The following is a 20,461-nucleotide window of genomic DNA, read 5'->3' as shown; positions in this document are numbered from 1 at the left end:
AGGTATTTAAAGTCAATCACCTTGTTTGAGAATGGTTCTTTCTCACTCTGTTTTGCCAAATTAACATAAAAAGTACGACTCCCTTGAAATTTAGTACTTTCTACCAAGGTCAACCACTAGAACATATTATAGTAGAGCTCGTTAGTGTTCTACCTCCCAGCACTTATATAGAGATATATTGAATTTAGATTTCCAAGTCAAGTCAGCAAGATGGAAGACATTAGGGCAAAGTGTCTCTGAACGTCCTAATTATCCACAGTTGTTCTTTTTTTATCACATTAAAAAAATTTACTGATTGGTTTTAGAGAGAGAGGAGAGAGGAGAGAGGAGAGGGGAGAGAGGAGAGAGGAGAGGGAGGGAGGGAGGGAGGGAGGGAGGGAGAGGGAGAGGGAGAGAGAAGACCATCAATTTGTTGTTCCACTTATTTATGTATTCACTGGTTGATTCTTACATGTGCTCTGACTGGGGATTAAACCTGAAACCTTGGCATATCGGGGCGATGCTCTAACCGATGGGCTACCTGGCCAGGGCCTACCCACAGTTCTTTAAATTTCCATGATCTATAAGGAACAACTAGAAAGTCCTTGCTGGATAATGGGGCAGTTTTAGAAAGGAGGAACTGAGCTTACCTGGGCGTACTGTTCCAAAACCGTGGCCGCCTCACTGTGCTTACTCTGTTCAACTAGCTTTCCTGCAAAGGCAACAAGAAGCATTTGACCATAGCTGGCTTGCTAAGAACAACAGTTCCACCACAACCCAAGTTGAAATGGTTTGGGGTAGCACTATTTAAATAAAAATGGTCTCATACAAATTGGAGATTGAGCTCTACAGAGTACAAGTATACATTCAGATCTGACTGCTTTAAAACAGCATTTCATAAGTGCTAAGACTGTTGCAGACGTTAATGAAAGAGGTACCAAAAAATCATTCGCAGATCAAATAAATTTAGAAAGCTTTGGGTAAAACACAGTGCAACAGATTTTTCTGCTGCAGTGTTTCATTACTATGTCTTCATTATGTATCAAACTATGTACTTTGTGAATTTCTTTGAAGGAAAGAGGCAGGAATACCATGGAGTTTATCTTGAATGGAATTTACAATCTAAATTTAGCATGAGATGTGAAAATCATGTATAATCAAAATTAGCCATGAAAAATGCTTACAAAGGCATGGATAAGGGAAACTGACCTAATAGCTCTAATTCATTTTGTCTTGTATTGTGAGAAACTATTTGCTTGGTTGAGCACTAGGTGGAGCTAGTTGGCTTATATTTGGGGTCATGCGGTGTTTTTATTAGATCCTAGAATCATAGTCAGCCCAGTTGAGATAATCACACTACAAGAGGCACATAGGACCCGAGGCTGACTAAGGGGCTGGCAGATTCATGCCTCCATCTCAGGCTAACTCCAGGCCACATTGTCACTGACAAAAACAGAGTCACCTATCTTTTCTTTCTTTTGCTGGCTCATGTAAATTAATCAAGTTCATGTGCACATGAAATGACTCTACCATATAACATTTCTCAAATATCACTATATAATATTTCTCAAATATTTCTGGCCACTGCCTTCCCCACCATTTTCTGCTAAACATCTGGAGGACTAGGTGTTTTCCACCATAAGGCAAATGCAAACTAAGAGTTGTAAAGAATAAAAAAAATGATCACAGATCATAGATCATAGAGCTAGAAGATATACTAGTAAACTACCAATAACACCAGTTTCTACAGCAGAAGTAACAATGGAGCCAGAATGAATAACTAAAAGGGCTAAAATAAAAAATTCTCACACTTGTAAAAAGAGTTCAGCTTGGAAATTGAGAGGGCTTAATGAAGAGCCTACATACAGGAGTCCTAAGACGCAATGGCATAATAAAGCAGTTTATCTAATAACCAGAAAATGCCAGAAAAAGAAAAGTGATAATCTTACACATTTTTATAATCCCAAGGAAAAGAATAATTCAAATGAGAATATGTACATACATTTAACAGGATATAATTTGGTTTTTCAGGAATGCTTGTTTTTCCCCTTAGAGATAATAATTAATAAAGAAGTAGTATGTACAAGACTCCTGAAAGGGTAAGGGGATAACATACTAATCAATCTCTTTAAGCACAGGCCAGAGGACCAGACCCTCTCCTCACCTTCTCACAGGCAGACCTTAACCTTTCCTCCGCTCTAAGAAGTCAGACTTGGTATAGCCTCGCCTCTGGTCCGATCAGTTCTTAGACCCTGAAACACCTAAACTGCCTTCGTTTCTAAACTGCAAATGCTTATGCATTTGGCCTCTTCTTTTACCTCATTTCTGAAAACTGCTATTATGGTTTCCAACAATCTACTGTCTATACCGAATAGCCTCACCTCAAAAATCATCTTTAGCTTTATACAGAGCACATGGCCATCCAGTTACACTCCACTAAGTGTGGCCACATAATGTTAGTGTTGGTGAACAAGATGGAGAAGTGACAGTGTAACTTGTAGGTCATTTCCAACTTAAAGGTAAGTGTGCACCCCAAGGAATGGAGTGGAGATGAGATCAACCCAGCTACAGCTTTCTGCCCAAGAGATGGCAGAGCCACACAGTGGAAGGACTAGTCAGATGAGAGAGAAATTGCTTTATTACACCATTGCATCTTAGGATTCCCGTTGTAGCAGTTTAACCTTTACTCTACTTAGTAAAGCATTCCAAATTAATTTTTATTGAGTATGAGACTACCTTAAAGTATGCTGCCCTAAATTCCTTTGCAAAATTGCCAAATAAAACAATCAAAAAAAGAAACAAAAAACCTCTGGAGAAGTTCTCATTTTGGGGAACCTACATGCGTGTTTACCTGCCAGAGCTCTGCCGAGGCCAGCCAGCTGCTCTTTGCTCAGCTGAAGCTGGGCCGCCACACAGAGAGCCTGCTGCCAGCTGCCAGCAGCCACAAAGGCATCAAGAGCTTTTTGGTGGGCACCACAGCGGGCAAACACCAGCCCCCCTGGCTCATAGAGGTGCTCCTGCGTCAGGTGTTCCCCGTAAGCAATGCTGATATCCTGTGACAAGAGATGTAGGGTTGGTGAGGAAAGGTGACAATCGATGTTTAAGTCTCCATTATATGCTGCCTTAGTTGCTATGCTTGAAACTCTTGAATTTAGGAAAGTCCTACGGTTGATCAGTGAATTCAATCATTCTTCCATTCAAAACTTTACTGATGATGTGCCATTTATTCACTTAACAAATAATTACTGGGTACTATTCAGGACAGTGACAATGATACTGCAGTGCAAAAATAAAACCAAACCAGCAAAAAACCAAACAGGAACAAGAACCACCACCAAGTTCCTGCTCTAGGAATAGAGTAAGGACTTGCAGCGGTAAAGGCCCAGGGCGCAGTGACAATAAGCCACATGAAGAGTGAGGGAGTGTTCCAGGCTGAGAGCATGGAAGGCACCATGGCCACCGGGCAGGAACATGTATGGAATACACAAGAGGAATACACAAGGCTGGTGTGACAAGCAGAGAGAGCACGGGCTTCCTGGCAGAGGAGACCTGAACATTTTGAAGAACAAGTGGGCCTAAAGGAAGGGGAAGGCAGAGGGTTGGCAGATGCAGTGGGCGCTGAAGAGGTGGTCAGGAACCCGATCATAGAAAGATGTGAGCAATTTGCAGATGAACTGGAAATGATGGCGATGGATGATGGCACAGGGAGCAGTGGTTAACAGCATGGGATCCGTAGCCTAGGTCAGCCGCTTCACAGCCCCAGCCCCAGGTCCTTAGGTAAGTTGTTTCCTCATCTATAAACTGTGCACACCGCTATCACGTTTTCATGGGACGTATATATTTAGCTCATCAATGAGAAAGATCTGCACTTTGCAGGATGATCAGTCATGGGGCAGAGAGGCCAGGCTGCAGAGGGCGGTGGAAGCAGGGGTCCACGTGGAAGCTGTGTGGGTATTCCCCACAAGGAATCTGGGACAATGCCTAGGTTTCTGGCCTTCGCAAGTTCTTCAGAGTAGGAACAGGTCAGAACCACTGTCTCAGATAAGAAGTTCAAGGTGAGGCTAATTTGTCTGAAGATGAACCTTGAAACCAAGGAGTGTTATGGACTCGGGACCCTCACCCTTTCCAACTAAGGCACAAAGCAAAACCAGGAGTGCCACATTTCATACACCACGCACCTTGTGCTGCTGCGAGTCTGGTGGATATAACTTCAGAGCTTCATTATACAGGTTCTTATCCTTTATTAAGTTTAAGCATTCTGGGAAATGCTCGGGTCCTGCAGGAATAAGATTCATACACACACAAGCTTAAGACTTGGAAGGAGAAAGGATTCATTTTTACCAAAGATCTCTCAACAAAATCAACAGGGGCGATTCCAAGACCTGCACAATCAGAAAATCTGGAGAAGAGAATCCGGGAATCTGAATTTTAAGATTCTGAGGTATTAGAAGCAATGCCTGGGGTCAGAGTTCTACTTTACAAAACTTTTTCACACTACCCCTGATCAATGACCATCCAGCCCAACTGGGTCAACCTCCTTAATAAGAATCTCCTGGGATGTGTATTAAACATACACACACCCGAGTACTGCCCAGCCCAACTGAATCAGTTCTCCACGGAAGCCATCAGCCGAATGCTTAACAAGCGCCCTAGTGACTCTTTCCAGCTCCCTCCCAGCCCTCAGGAAGGAATCGCAACTGCTGAAGCCAGAGGCTGCAGCCCAGGCCAGGGCTGGGTGGGAGGAGGGGTTTGGGAGCAGAGCACCCGCCACAGTGCTTGGCCCAGCCCATCACTGATGAGTAAGCCTGGCTTCCAGGGCACTGCAGTGGGCACCTCGCTCTAGACAAGCCAGGCTTCCTTCAGGTGTTTGCAAACACCATGAGAACAGCGAATTATCTACTAATTTTGATTCTGAGACACTGAAGTGAATTTAGGAGGTAATCATTCTTAACCCAAAAAGGACCTCTATTTCCCTAGCTGCAGAGCCCCTCAGCTCTTTAAAAGACACTTGCTTTATCCTCAGTTCTCAGAACATATAAAATCAGGTGTACTTATGTAATTGTTAAAGATTTCAGGAGTGGAAATTGAAAGCAGTGTGTGTTTAAACTAACATTTTTTTAAATTTATACCCTGCCTACTTACAAAGAAAATCTGAAGTGGAAATGAGCATAATAATCCTCATACTCACCACATTTGCTGAGGTGGCCAATGGCTTTTTCATACCGTTTCAGGTATTTGTCTATAGTGAACCGCTGATAATTAGTTTCCATTTTCTTAAGAGTATTAAGAAATGGGAGATATTCTTTTGGATCCTAAAAAAAATTATAAATAGAACTTTATTGCTTATGATATTTACTTATAAAAATAAACATATAATAATTATAGCAGTAAATCCAAAGCTACATAATTTTAAGAATAGGTATCATATTAATACATTGATTACTTTTTATGTAATACTAGTGTCCCAGTGCATGGATTCGTGCACATTGAAAGGAAATTAATTAGAAGAAATATTTTAATATCGCTATTTGCCCTTTCTCTGTAATAGAAGTGTCAACCAAATTAATGATTGACAATGACAGATCAAAATACACGTGTGTGATTGGCACCAGTGAGAGCTTTATATGTATTGTGTGTGCACGAGTCAACTGAGCCTTTTATAGATATAGAATAAACTTGCTTAATTAGACCTGCTTTCTGATTTAGCTAAACTTTTTCCAGCCAGTGAAGCACCCCAACTTCTCTTTCAGGTAATTGTCAGCAACACAGCAGTAAATATTAACAAGAAACAGATTATTATTGTAGATAACGCAGGGAGAACAAAGGGTAAAGTATTTAACTGCAGCAGTGTTTGACTATATTCTGTGCAGTGAGATAACCTGAAGTCATTTTCAAGGTCCACCATTTCTTCTTTTCAGTAGGGTCAAGTTTCTAAACTTTCTAAATCTCCATTTTACAGCTAGTGAAAAGAAAATAGGATTCTACCGAGTCTCCTATCTACCTACTCCAGGACTTCTGTGAGGATCAAATGAGATGAGGCACATGAAAAAGCTTCACAGACATTTGGTTAAACTGTAAAATGTTTGCACCTGGCTATAAAGCAAGTCGAGTTCCTGGGCTGCAGAAACTCCAAGGAGACTAGTTACTAGGGAGAGGAAGCCAGGCGTTGCTATGTGACGTCATTACCCAGTGCCCACAGTGACCATTTCCAAGCTGTGCTGTGGACTGCATTTTGTGCCATGGGGTCTTAGCAGCACTGGCTGCCATTTGGTGGGGTGTCACTCCAGGGTGGCGGCAGGGCCTGTATCCCACTTGGGGGAAGCTGAGTGTTGGTTTGGTGGCGTCAGGTCCGTGGTGCCATTTATTTTTAAATGGTCAGTGTGCATCATGGCAGCTCCTGTGTTGAGCATCTGCCCTTTGGTGGTCAGTACATGTCATAGCTACCGGTCAGATGGACACTTAGCCTTTTACAAATATATAGATAGAAAAAGCTAAACTACATAATACAACTTTTTTTTTGTTTTGCTAATCCTAAGGATATTTTTTCCATTAATTTTTAGAGAGAGTGAAAGGGATGGGGAGAGACAGAGAGAAATATTGATGTGAGAGATACACACCAATGTTGTCTCTTTTATGCACTCTGACCTGGGGGGGGGGGGGGGAGAGATCGAGCCTGCAACCAAGGTACATGCCCGTGATTGGAATCGAAGTCTGAGGGCCAACACTATCCATTGAGCCAAACCAGCTAGGACCATAATACTTTTGATGAAAATGCTTAACATATGGGTGTTATTAGCTTTCATTAGGAATAATGACTACTTCTTACCTAAGTCTCACAATAGATACTTATTTCATAGGCTAAAAAGGAAAACAAGGTTCCAATCTGTAAGATATTCAACAAATGCATCCAAGTTTCTCCTAAAAGTGCAAGGCACTGTGTTTAGAGCTGTTTCCACGACATGTCAAGCCCTCCATTTGCAAAGGCATAGTTATACTGAGTTGGACACAAAACTCTGAGGACCTGTCAACCAAGTTTTTGTTGGCACTGATACTCTCCAGCTCTGTGCCATGCCCCGTAAAAAAATTATTTTCTTCCTGAAGAAGAGATGCTTCCTGTTCTTAATTCAATTTCACTGGCAGACACATAAGAACAATACAGGAAAAAAATCGAGAGTAAATAATCAGTGTTCATGCATGTGATGTAGGAGATAACTACAGGCCAAAACATTCAGTCATGTATAAGGGATGCAACATAACCCTGAACCTCAGGAAAGATAGTCTAGAAGAGGACAGACTGGGCTGCAGGGGTAGACACGGTGCAGTGGATTACATGGGGGCCAGCTCCTCCAATCCCTGGGCGGTGGGCAGGGAGGCAAAAATGGCTTACTGGGATCCCTGGCTGAGGTGGCTCAGTTGGTTGGAGCGTCATCCCGATTGTGGGTTCGATCCCATCAGGGCACCAAAAAAGAAAAAGAACGGTCTACTGGGCAGATGCCACCTTGGCATCCTTTGACCAAGATGAGTGAGAATTAGTCAGGTGAATGGGGAGGTTGAGGGGGGAGGCAGAAGTCATGTTATCCACAAAGGTGTGTGGTGGCTAAGGCAACAAAAGCACTGCCTTTCCTCCACGGGCAGAGAAAAGGGGACAACGTGAAGAGACGAGGACAGAGATACACAGGGAACAGATCACAGAGGATGTTTAAGTAATATTACGGCCTTTGAATTTCATGCTGGGGCCATGGGGACTATAAAGTATTTAAAACAGAGGAATAAAGGATCAAGTTTTCCTTTTTGGAAAGGTCACCGGACAAGAGCAAAGACAGGGATGGTAGGGGATGAAACCAAGGCTGTACAATAGATGAACAAGGTGCAGGCCAGGGGCGCTCAAACATTTTGACTGTCGCATGCTAAGGGGGCAGAGGCACCAAACCTTTCTATTTTCCATGTTCCTACTTTCCACTAGAAAAATGAGCTACAAAATAGAGACCTGAATTGGAATAGGATTCGTTTGTTCTATTTCCTTGATAAGAGGAGAATTTGTTCACACAGATGCCTATAATCTTAAAAATAACCACATAATTTTATTTCACTTGCTCAACCTAGCAATCAAAACACTTTGATAAGCATAGAACTATGATAGAGAATGGCACTTAGAAGCGTGGGCCCGGAGACTCAGATCTGCCTCCAGCCCTGTGCTCCCAGGACAGTATCGGGCAGAACACTGCTCCATTAGGAGAGGGATTCATGCTGCCATGATTACATAAACGAGAACCAAAAAGATGGCAAAGTAGCAACTCCACGTACCTTCTGTGACTTCTCAGCTACCATGAGGACCAAATCAAAGTCATAGGTCCCAAGGGAATGATCATATAATTCATTCACATCTACCAGCAGCAGCAAATACTTCAGGGCCTCTTCAGCACTCACACCATCAGGAACAGGGGTAGTGCTTCCTGTCAGCGTCAGAAAACAAAACAGAACAAAACCATCTGGGCAAAAACCCACACACCTGGCATCATAACCAGAAGACAAAGAAACACATTTTCCAATAGACAGATATCTCTGATCCTTTTGCACATGCAGCACTGAAAAGAATGACACAGATCTTAACATGGCCCCTCAAAGGCCACACATTAAATCCGTGCTGTGACCCTGGTCCTGGTCAGCGTGCTCTCCCGAGCTGGGAAGGCTGAGACAAGCAGGCCCCGAAAACACTCTTCCTGTGAACGGGTCTCTACCTTGAAGCTCGTGTACCTTCTGCAGCACAACTTCCAGTTCTGGGGTTGTTTTCTTCACATGAGAGGTGAGGATGGACAGGCAGTACCTGAGGTCAGACGCGAAGAGCAACACAGGATGAGAAGGGTGAACAGAGTAAGGACAGCTATGTGCTTGTGTCATTCACAAGATGCCCCTAACGCGGCACACGTACTTGTCAGGGTCTATGCTCTCCATGGCAGCTCGCATGGCATCGCAGATAAGGTCTACTTTACTCCCCTCGAGACCCCTGGACTGTGGGGCAGTGTCAGAAACTGGTGGAGGGTACATGGTAGTTGTGACATCTTCTTCCCTAAGAACAAGTGTGTATTAAAAGGTCATTAACTGAACCTGTGTCCCCTCTCAAACCATTCACATAAACCCAGGTGTGCTGATAAGACAATAAATAAAAATAGCTAGCTATTAAAAAAAAAAAAAGCTATTGGAAAAGTTTAATTATAAAAATACTCATATAGGATAAAAAATGGAGAAATTTATTGAGAAATGAAAACATGTCTACAAAAGACCTGAGAGCCCAAACAAGGCACAGACCAGATGTCCATCACTGGGGAATGATGAACAAACTAGTATATTTATACAGTGGCATTCTATTGAGTGATAAATAAGATGGATCTTGAATACATGTAAAATGGATGAATCTCAAGATAATATACACTATGGGAAAGAAGCTTTATTTACACAGAAAAATAAATATTCTGAGTCCATTTATAAAGTTCCTGAACATGTGAAACTGATCCATGGTGTAAAACTCAAAACAGTGGCTGCCTAGGGGTCAGGGACTGACTGAGAAGGGACTGGGGGGAACCTGGTAGAGGTTCAGGTTACATGGAAGCATACATTTGTCAAAACTCACTGAAAGGTACACTGATCATGGCATTTCACTATAAATACAGCAGGACCCTATATGCAAACGATAAGATACACTCTAGATAGTGCTATGCAAAATGAAATACTGAGGTACAGGTACACTGATGTAATTACCTTGAAATTAGTCTAAAAATAGATGATGCATGAACAGGTGGCAAATAGTGATAAAGCAAATATAGAAAAATATGTATTCTAGAATCTAGGTGGAGGTACAGGATGCTCATGTGACAATTCTCTCAATTTTCTATGTTTCAAATTTCTCATTAAAAAGTTGGAGAAATGGTCAATGCAGACATAAGAAGACACCATTTTCTTTTAAACTCATAAAAACAGCTTTATATGACTACCTAAAAATAAAGTCAAATAATAATTCTGACCTACATACTTAAAGTCTTAATTTTAAATAGATTGTTTTAAAAAAGGAAAGATCCAGTACATATGGTTAAGTTATAGTGATAAAAAAAAAAATACTAGACATTAATTTTTCTCCTCTACCTATTTGATTTCCTTAACTAGAAGAGAGAAAATCATGACTATGATACTCATGAATTATTCAAAATACTTACTTCAATTCTGTGAAAAACAAATTAATATGATTTACAGAATCTATCTGTTTTATGAAGGACTCCACATTTTCAAGAAACACCTACCCAAAAAAAAGGACAAAACATTTTAGTTCAGATCACGTTAGTTCAAGTCTAAAGTAAGCTAGGGTACACAGCAGCGTGAGAAAGTTACCTTAGGGTTATGATCATAAATCAGATTGAGATTAATTCTCAGTTTTCTCATGCATTCAAATGCTTCTTTAAACATAAGCCTGTGAAGAGAATGGATAAAGAAGGCATTTCACAAAAACTAAGCTCCGTGGACCCAGCACGTTTTCATTATGATACAAACCAGTTCTAATGAGATTACAGCCCAAGTGCCAAACAACTGCTAATGGATTTTCAGTCTGAAATCACAGAATAAAAAATCGGCTACCAAATTCATTTACCTTCTGAAAAGGAATGATTTAATCATCATGGCAGGATGAGGACTACATCCTCACAGACACACTCATCATGGGACTTAGGTCTTTCTTAACAAAATAATGCAAAGCTTCTCCTGTACCGAGTCAGACAATGGATCATTTCCCTCCTAACAGTGGCTCAGGCACTTTGGGTCACAGGCCCCCTGCGAACCAGAAAGCCTCGGGCCTCCTGCCTAGAAAGACATGCAGAGTCAGTTGGTGCAGTGTCCCATCTGAAGCCATGAGGGTCCCCTTAGGCTAGGAAGCCCTGACTTACACGATGAGCTTCATGATCCCTTCTGCTGGAAATGTCACTATACTATATGGCATTAAAATCAGTGTAGACCATGTCACCACAATCAATTTAATAAAGATTAAAAAGAAAAATCAAAGTGTAAAAAAAAAAAGCCTCTGAGAATCTGATTGACATCTGTAATGAAGGTTTTCCACTTTTAGGTTTTAAACCTTAAAAGGATACTTATGATCTTCACATGTAAGTCATAACAAGCTAACTAGTCCTGTACGTGGTACTTACTTGTCCAACCACTTCCGAATCTGAGCTAAAACCAGGGCTCGATGATGAACAACTTCTAAGTTTCCCCTTGGCATCTTAAAATATATAAATCAAAATAATAATGTTTTAAATTAAATAGAAAACATTTAAATACCCAGGCTACACAACTTTACCTAACTTCACAGTGAACTACCACGCGAGGTAAAATGAGCACACTTTTAGCAGAATCTAGTTGTGCTCAATATTTATATTGACTTTCCAGAAAAGCTTCCCTTTTAGCCTTACTGGGCAGAGCCTGTATGAACACTGCTTTGTAATAAAGCTAACAGAACCTGGCAAGGAAAGACTTAAATAAATTACTCAAATGAAAAGAGAGCCTAAAATACAATCTGCAAGAACTGTTTGGTATTGACTGTCCAATGGCAATCAGAAACAGCCTGGAAAATCAGCTTACCTGCAGTATCAGCTTTGTGTCCTGGGGCACAACAGTGACAATGCGTGAACCCCGCTCCACCATCCGCAGCGTTTCCCCGTTAGACGCGTGACTGCTGCTCAGACCTGCCTGTAATGCTAGAGACAACATGGGCCTTAATCACTGTCATGACCAGGCACTCTCCATTACCTGCAGCTGAAACCGCACATTACCTGAAATACAGGAGAGCAGTTACTAACCAGGCTCCTTTGCTCTCCCACTCAACCTCAAGACCATCAGCCTTTCTGATAAAGTCTCATCCCTCGAACTTGCCCTCTCTCAGAGCCTTCATGCATATTCTCACACACAGCTCATCAACTGACTTGGAAGGCACAGGGAGAATGGGCAGCTTCTCTCTTTCTTAGCACTATAATCATACCAGGGAATGATTCCATTTCCAATGGGGATTTTCAGAATAAGGAAAATACACATACACAGGGGGGTGGGGTTGAAGGTGAGCGGCTGGGTGGGCATGGAATAGAAGAAAAAACAGCCAATTTCCTACAAACTCCAGATGAAGTCCTTCAGAGGGTACAGCGGAGGGTGGCACAGTGAGAAAAGATTACAAAGAAGTCACTGCATATTGCTCGTTTGGTATTTACTGGTAACTCAAAGTAAAATACTAAAGTAGTTAACTAATGAAATTCCCTGAACAATTTTTGTTTAACTTCAGAATATTCTGCTTAAGGAAGGACTTCCTTTTCTGGAAGTCTTTGCTAACTGGTGCAGGATGATTGAACTGCGATGCTGTGCTGAGATTAGGGACGAAGGAACTAAACTCTAATGGTATTCTCCTGTCCAGGACTCCACAGTCAAAAGCCAAAGTAGGTGAAGAACTTGGAAGTCATCAAGACCTCAAAGGACAGAAGATAGCAGAAGAGGGACCATTTTCTATTTTATACACTGAGAACTTACTTTTTAATGAAGCATCACTCAGACAAAAACACTGGCAGGTGTGAGAATGAGTTGTTAACAACAAAAACTCATCATATACTGCAAATGACGTGATATTGGAAGCAACCTACAAGGTAATGGAGACAAGGGGAAATTTAGCTTTATTACTTGGAGACAACACTGAAGAAGATCCGTCACCAAACCACGCCTTTATACCTCATTGTCATTGATGAAAAAGCGACATCTGTTAGTCAGACCAAGGACATATTCCTGCAAAGAAATAAAACTGAAATTATAAACAATTCTAACCAAACTAGTTTAACCTAACCTTTCAATCACACAGTTCTACTGACCTGTGATTTCACATCTAAGTCTCTGTAATCAGGACTGAATAGATATGTTAGATGTGGTTGGTCCAGAAGCCATCCAATCCATCTGCAGGCCCTGACATTTCTATCTCCTACCTGCATCTCAAATATGCCACCTTTCTGCCCTCACTGCCCCTACTCCAACAGTCACTTCCACACTCGTTCCTTTCCAACCTACTCCCCACCCGGCAGCCAGAAAACATTCCAAACCATGAAGCAAATCACATTATTCTGCTGATTTAAAATTACTAATAATCTTAATCCACACTCCTTCCTATGGCCTTTCATTGAGTCCCAGCCACACTGCTTCCATTCAGTTCCTTGAATAAGCTGATCTCTTTCCAAGCTCAAGATGTGTAGTTCCTTGTCCCTGGAACACTCTCCCTTCCTCGGGGAGACTTCTCTTCAGTACACACACCACACCATAGAGCTTTCCACCAAAGTAGGTCCCCTGTCCTCACAACTACCCTCCTCCACTTAGTCCCCAGCACCTCACCATTCTCTGTCATTACACCCTGCTTGTTTCCTTCATTCTCCCGTTGGAGGGGCTAATCATATAATCTGTTGATAGAGTATAAAGTCCCAAGAACAAGGGATTGAATAGCTGTTTTGCTTTATAACAACTGTATCCTACCACCCACCACAATTATAGGCATTTTAATATTTGATGAATGACAACTACAGAATACTACTTTCAAGATTACATTTCTGTTGTTCCCAAAAGGAATTTAATAAAACTAACTGTGTCTGTTCTGTACAACTGGGGATGAAAGTTTGCTAACTGCATTCTATTTTTAAATTTATAACTCCGAGGAAGGGATTAACTAAAGCCTGTTTGCCAGGCAACCTCTTAATTCCATCTCACAGAGGAAGCTGGGGCTCTGGGAACTGGGCCTTCTCAATGTTGCCTTACGATTTAGTGGATCCAGGCTCACCTCCAAAGCCCATACTCTTTGTACCTAATGCTATCAGATCTTGGGTCCCTACTTTTAAGTGGTAAATTTTTCTGCCCTGTGATTACTTACCTTCCCTCCAATCACGGCCAATTCAGTCTGTGTGCATTCATAAGGAATTTGAACAGGAAATCCACCCGGGTTCTTCCAGGGTTCAACAACTGGAGAAGGGGATTCTGCAGGATTAGCAGAGGAGGTTTACCAAGAGCTGGTCTGCTCTTTGTACAAAAACTGTCCCATTAATACTTACTAAAACACTTAACATGCAATTTGGATTATTTTCCAAATGTATTCTGCAAACTCATTAGGGTATTCCAATTCATTACAAGAGAAAACAGGTAGTAAACACCTGCCACCCTGGCCGGTGTGGCTCAGTTGGTTGGAGCATCATCCCATGCACTGAAAGGTTGCTGGTTCAATTCCCCATTAGGGCACATGCCCAGGTTGTAGGCTCGATCCCTGGTAGGGGGTGTGAAGGAAGCAACTGATCAATGTTTTGCTCTCACATGATGTTTTTCTCTCTCCCTCTCCCTTCCTGTCTGTCTACAAATCAATAAAAATTCTTTTAAAAAAAGAAAACACCTGCAAATCCTTGCTATAGCTTAGGGTTTTCCAGAGTAGTTAAAAGACCTAACAGTCAATGTGGCACAGGCAAGATACAAGTCATGTTTTTAACAATGAAACATCATATAAGTCATAAACATGCTTTCCTCACTGTGATACTCACCCCAAAGGTACTTCAGTATCTGGCCACCAGCTAGCTGCAATGCTACTGTCTTGGTCTTGGAATTGCAACATAGGCTGATTATGACCCCATCCACTGTCACAGATGAACTGACAAAATTAAAAAAAGGGAGGGAGGGGATGTGAATAGATCTAGTTTTTCTCAAAAGCAGTGACATTTCACAGATTTTGCAAAACAGAAAAAGAAACAAGCAATTTCCTTTCGGTGCTACTCTGCTTATTTCAATACAATATACACAACACACACACACACACACACACACACACACACACACGATAAACTATTGCAATCACAAGCCCAGATTAAGCGATTACCTGTCACATCACACTATTTTCCACAATACAAATAAGCTGGAGTCTACATTGTGAAGTTATCATTCCTATTCTGGCCAGCAACTCATTATAACTTATTGCAACTTACCACCTTCATTAGACATACTTGGTATGAATAATATTTTTGTCTTCTTAAAATATAAACTACATTAATGAAGCAGTGAGTCAGTAGGAACATAGAACACTCTCTATCACTATCATATTCGTTCATGGAAATCTGTGGGTCTTCATTCATGGGGAGAGGGGAAATGTGCTGTTGCCATTGTATTTTTTCCTGAGTCAATGAACGTATACATCTTAAAGAGACTAGATATGTCTTAAAGGAATTTAAAGAGATAGTGATTAAAAAAAATGATTCCAATGCTAACATTTAGTCTAAGATTTTTTAAACCAATCTATGAAATACCAAAATGTCCCAAGTTCTGTGAGGATAAATTATCTGTAAGTTAAGAGAACAGACTCTGGAGCTAGTCTTGCTGGGACTGGGATCTCAGGCAAGCTGTTACCATGCCCTGTGCCTTGGCTGTCGCAGCTGTAAAACGCTAACAGTACATACTCCAAAGAGGTCCTGTGAGACATCCGTAATATTGGTAAAGTACTAAGAAGAGTACCTTTTGTAAAGACGAACTGTAATATGTAAGCTAGTAAGAGCTGCAAGCTAATCAAGGGACTTTATATTCCTCAAAAACACTGATATTTTATATGAACAAACAGTCTTGTTTTGAGAAACAAAGGTCAAAGCAACAGAAATATTTTTAAAATGACTTTCTCATTCCCTTTTCAGTAAATGAAATGACTGCCTCTAGCTTTTTTTTCTATAAATAATTTTAAATTTTATGTCTCATCACTATGTTGTACACCAGAAATATAGTTTAAGTGTAATTAAAAATAAAAAAAATTCTTAAAAAAAAGAATTTTAAACTTTGAAAAGTAGAAATTTCATAATTTAGACATGTCTAATGAAAACTGCTTTGCTTTTCAAAAGTAAATTCCTGGTTATCTTGAAGTGCTACATGTAGCTACAACATTTTCTGCATCGAGACATATTCACAAAAAGCTTTTAAAAATATAAAGAGTTATGAATCAAAGATAAGGAGTTAATGACTGCATCAGAATGTTTGATGTATACAATGAGGAAAGGATCCTAATTTTGCAATAAGGGTTTTCAGAGTTTAAATCTAAGCAGATCTTTCATCACAAATGAAGCTAGAGAGTAATATCAGTGTATGCCCAAGGAGCCAAATGTGACACTGGAAACATGAGGATTTTCCAGAGCTGCCCAGACAATGCTATCTATCTACTGCACAACAGGGCTTGCCTTACAGAAAACCGCATTCATGAACCAGAACTTGTTACATGACAAAGACGCAGTCAGGGATCAAAATGAAACTCAAGGCTAGGGGGCAGTGAAATTTAGCAAAGAAAAATAGAGGAATCCTATAAAATGCAATCTACCATGACAGAAAACAGATCTCTGGCTGATTGGGAATGGTAGCGGACACAGAGGGGTATGTCACAAAGAGGCATAAGGAAACGTTTATGGGGAAAGTATATGTTCTATTTCCTGATTGTATGGCTTCATGGATGCATACAGATATCAAAAGTTATCAAATTGTATACACAAATTTGTGTAATTTGTTGTGTGTTGATTATACCTCAATGAAACTATAAAGTTAAAAAATAAAAACAAAAAGATGATTTATAAAAGAAAAATAGAGACTTTTCAGTAGTAAATGCATCATGTGCCAAACAGAACGTAAAGAGAGGCCAGACATCAAAATGTAGCACATATAAATAGATCTTATAACATAACTGATTTTAATAACTAACAAGGGTAATCAGAGTGACTGATTCTCATGGGCTAGCAATTGCCTTGCTGGAAGATAAGCATATGCTCAATTAAAAATTTTAACACAATTCAAAATGTTTTGCCTCATCTGTTGGTATTTGTCCTCTTTTTCACCACTTCTTGACACATTTTCGGCCTGTATTTTGACATGACTCAAAATTAGACCTAACCTCATCCCAAGTGTGTCTAACAAGGAAGCTACTGCCTCTTAAACTACCTCACTAGAAGCCGAAAAAAGTCCTATGCTCATAACGACAAAACAGAAAAGCATAACTCTATTACCACATGGAACACAGAAGGGCTGTGATACCTAATAGTGAGCTGTCCTTGCTGGTCATCTGTCTCGGAAGAGGCCACGGTGAGATGGTGAATGATGGACTGTGGGCTGGACTGACTGTGGCGTACGGCCAGGAAGACGTCTTCTTGGATCCAGGTGAGAAAGCTGAGCTTCAGTGGATTTACTTCTTGATCCTCACTATTCTCAAACTGAATTCTGTTTTAAATATTGAAGAATATCCAAGAATGAAACTTTAATACCACTGAGATTTCCCTGAATGAAGGAAGAATGAAGCACCCTGTATACAGGCAACACCTGGTTATATGTAGAGGCAAAACCTGAAATGATGTCAAATACTAAAAACCCTCAAAATACTGTTTGTCTGGTTCTAAAATGTGGTTTCTGTTTATTTAATATTGTTTCTTATTCTCTGAGAGCTTTAGATTTATGAATCTGACCACACAAGAAAATTACCTGCCCTGGGTTGACCCTACACTAATAAACCCAGAGGTTTTCCACTGTCCCACTTACGAGCATTCAAACCAAACTGCAGCAGCTAGCTGGACTTCAATAGAATGGGTCCTTTCCCAAGCATCTCATACCAAAATGAATACATTAACTTGAGAGTCTCCCTGCCTCTAACATCTTCTTCTGTGGCATTTATGCAGCAGAGGACAGCACTTTTTGCTGCCTCATACAGGACTCATAATGGCCACTTCTTGACTTTGAGTTCGAGCAGCAAACCCTCGGCGTGCACTGAAGGAGCGGGTATCTAGCCCAATCTTCCTCCTCAACCAGCTCCCAGGACTCAGCCTCTCCACTGCACGCAGCCCCATGCAGGAGCACCCCCACCTGGTTCTTGCTGACATTCCTCTGCCCGCCACACCTAATGTTCCCAATCCTCCTCTGCAATCCTCACCTAGTCCTACTCCTGCTTCAAGGATTGAGATAAGTATTCGCGTCCCTCATGAAGACTTCTCTAAATGAAACTATATTCTACATTGCCTTACACTTTCTTCCTCTAGTGGTTTCAAGTCTGTGAAATAAAATCATCCATACAAATGTTCTTTGAAAACTTCTAAGCATTATATATAGGCAGCCCCCAAATCATACACAGGTTAGATACATATATACATTTATGAAATATATTGCATATATTTAAGAAACTTTCAGTTATTTGCTCTAGTCAGTTTATTATTACTATTAATTTAGGAATAAATGCTCCCAGGAGACAGAATAGAGCAGGAATTAAGAGCATAGACTCATCAAGAATAGACTCAAATCCTGGATTCTCACAGGAATGGCATTATAATTTATAAATTGGCTTCTGGGTCATTTTATAATGCCTATAGTATACCTGAGATTTTCAATTACACCCAGTCATTTCTAGTATTATTTCCATGGGAAAATGTATTCTGATTTCCAAACTGAAAGCCTCAAAACATAGCACCCAGAGGTTTTGGAGTGTAGGTGGAGGCAAAGACAGAGGCTGCTATAGGTCAGCCATATGTTAATAACCTAGACATCCCCATTTAGGTACATGAATGCAATTTGCCCTGTCAATTCATCTCCATCTTCCCATGCAATGTTTCCCTGGAGAACCAAGGACTGTTGAGAAGAATGGGTTTTAGGCTGGTTTATTACTTGGGCTCTCCTGCACCCATCATCCTTCATGGATCAAAATCCAGGTAAGTGGCTTCCCCAACGGGGCTGAAAAACCAGCACCCAGGTGTGGTATCTACTTGTTCCACTCAGCAACAAGCACAGGATACCAACTGGGTAATTTAGGAGTAAATGCTGGCTCCTTCTGTTCCCAGACGTTCCGATAACTAAGAACCACCTACTTGTATCTCTTTTCCAGATGAGGTGTCTCAAAGGAAACTTTAAATCCACTTCCACCCACAGCTCCCAGTTTCACCGTAGGATCCACACTTGAACTATCACCTAGAAAACAAAATTGCAAGTCCAATTATATCAAACTATGAACACTTCTCCTCATACTAAGTTTATGGGGTTCTGGAAGTCAAACTACTTTACAAACAAAGCAATCTAGAAAGCAGTCACATCTCAATCTCTTTTTAAAATCTCTGCCTACCTTTCAGGCTTAACCAAATCTTTTTTCCCCTTCATACTACCAGTCACAATCCTCGCTGTACCTCAGCAAGACCAGGGAGGGCTGCCCTCTCACGCCAGTGCTACTTCCTCCACTGCTCCACCACCACTCTCACCAACCTGGCATCCTTCATCAAAAGATATTCTCTTTCCATTCTTGATCCAGTTTATTCACTGCACAGCAGCCAATACAACCCTTTAAAAAACTGAGTCAGAACACCACGCTCTTCTGCTCTACACCCTCCGGAGGCTTCCTGTCTCCCACAGAATAAACACTGAGGTCTTACCAGAGCCTTTGAGGCCAACGAGAACTGTTTCCTGTCACCTCTCTGACTCCACCCACCACCCTCCCCCCTTCCCCCCTCTGCAGCCTCCCTGAACTCCTGGCTCTTTCCTACACAGACAAACACCTTTGCCATTGCTCTCTACTCTGCCTAGAATGCTCTTACCCCAGGATTCACATGGCTCCCTCTCCAATTGCCACTGGGTCTCTGCTTGAATGTCACCTTCACATAGAGGCTTCCTGACCACCTCATGCTCTCCCATACCCTGACTTTGCTTATTTTTCTCCACAGCATTTACCATCTCATAGACTTCAACTTTTATTTACTATACTTCTCCCCAACTAGAAGATAAATTCCACAATCATATGGACTAGAATAAAAGGTGTCATATAAGAGACAATCAATAAACATGGAGCAACACTCGGGACACAGCAAATGTCTCCTATGCAAGTTCTGGCATCTAATTTGTCTCCACTGGACGCAAAGGTGCACTACTCGCCTCCAAGTTGTTCGTTTGTATCACAATCTCTTTCTCGTCGGCTCAGTAGCCCTTATCAGTATTCTGACTTGTCCACTCTGAGACCTCAAACTGGAATATCCTGACTTTAACATCAACTTCCAATCTTTCCTCTCCTCTTTCCTTTTAATCCTAATAAAATGCATTATTCCTCAACATTCACTGTCACCTGCACAACAGCTGACATTCGCTGCTCTACACAGCAATCCTGACTCCCCCTGCCTCCTGCTATGCTCCCTGCGCAGGTGAGCTGTTCACACCAGGGCCATCGTCTGAAATTGCGCCGTGTTTAAAAAGCCTAATCTCCCAGGGGATTGTCAAGGGCGGGGAAAAAAAGGAGACATATGTAATACTCTTTGTAATACTTTAAGCAATAAAACAATTTTTAAAAAAAGCCTAATCTATACATCCTACATTTTAGTAACAACTCCTACAACCTTTTCCCAGACTCTTTTATACCCAAATACGCTACAACATGCTCCCCACTCTCAAAGGCTTCCAGCTCCCCACTTTG

At 41.2% G+C, this 20,461-nt stretch overlaps 1 protein-coding gene across 6 annotated transcripts in view; it reads right to left on the bottom strand.

The window, feature by feature from the left end:
* The window catches only part of ELP1 (elongator acetyltransferase complex subunit 1), a 59,237-nt gene that overhangs the window by 12,514 nt on the left and 26,262 nt on the right, over positions 1 to 20,461 (bottom strand). For all 6 annotated transcript variants that reach the window (XR_004971188.1, XM_036330090.1, XM_036330093.1 and 3 more), the window contains 17 exons: positions 18,879 to 18,978; positions 17,068 to 17,250; positions 14,559 to 14,665; positions 13,904 to 14,007; positions 12,727 to 12,780; positions 12,532 to 12,637; positions 11,599 to 11,714; positions 11,166 to 11,239; positions 10,360 to 10,438; positions 10,188 to 10,267; positions 8,909 to 9,046; positions 8,718 to 8,803; positions 8,284 to 8,432; positions 5,168 to 5,291; positions 4,158 to 4,255; positions 2,831 to 3,032; positions 630 to 691 (listed from right to left, as the gene is read on the bottom strand). Coding sequence is in view for 5 of the 6 variants with exons in the window: in XM_036330090.1 (XP_036185983.1) it covers positions 630 to 691; positions 2,831 to 3,032; positions 4,158 to 4,255; positions 5,168 to 5,291; positions 8,284 to 8,432; positions 8,718 to 8,803; positions 8,909 to 9,046; positions 10,188 to 10,267; positions 10,360 to 10,438; positions 11,166 to 11,239; positions 11,599 to 11,714; positions 12,532 to 12,637; positions 12,727 to 12,780; positions 13,904 to 14,007; positions 14,559 to 14,665; positions 17,068 to 17,250; positions 18,879 to 18,978 (1,862 nt within the window). In the remaining variant the exon portion in view is untranslated. The remainder of the gene's footprint in view (positions 1 to 629; positions 692 to 2,830; positions 3,033 to 4,157; positions 4,256 to 5,167; positions 5,292 to 8,283; positions 8,433 to 8,717; positions 8,804 to 8,908; positions 9,047 to 10,187; positions 10,268 to 10,359; positions 10,439 to 11,165; positions 11,240 to 11,598; positions 11,715 to 12,531; positions 12,638 to 12,726; positions 12,781 to 13,903; positions 14,008 to 14,558; positions 14,666 to 17,067; positions 17,251 to 18,878; positions 18,979 to 20,461) is intronic.

Source organism: Myotis myotis, unplaced genomic scaffold (assembly GCF_014108235.1).
Source record: "Myotis myotis isolate mMyoMyo1 unplaced genomic scaffold, mMyoMyo1.p scaffold_m19_p_12, whole genome shotgun sequence".
Classification (NCBI taxonomy): Eukaryota; Metazoa; Chordata; class Mammalia; order Chiroptera; family Vespertilionidae; genus Myotis; species Myotis myotis.
This window is presented reverse-complemented; position numbering and strand designations above follow the sequence as displayed.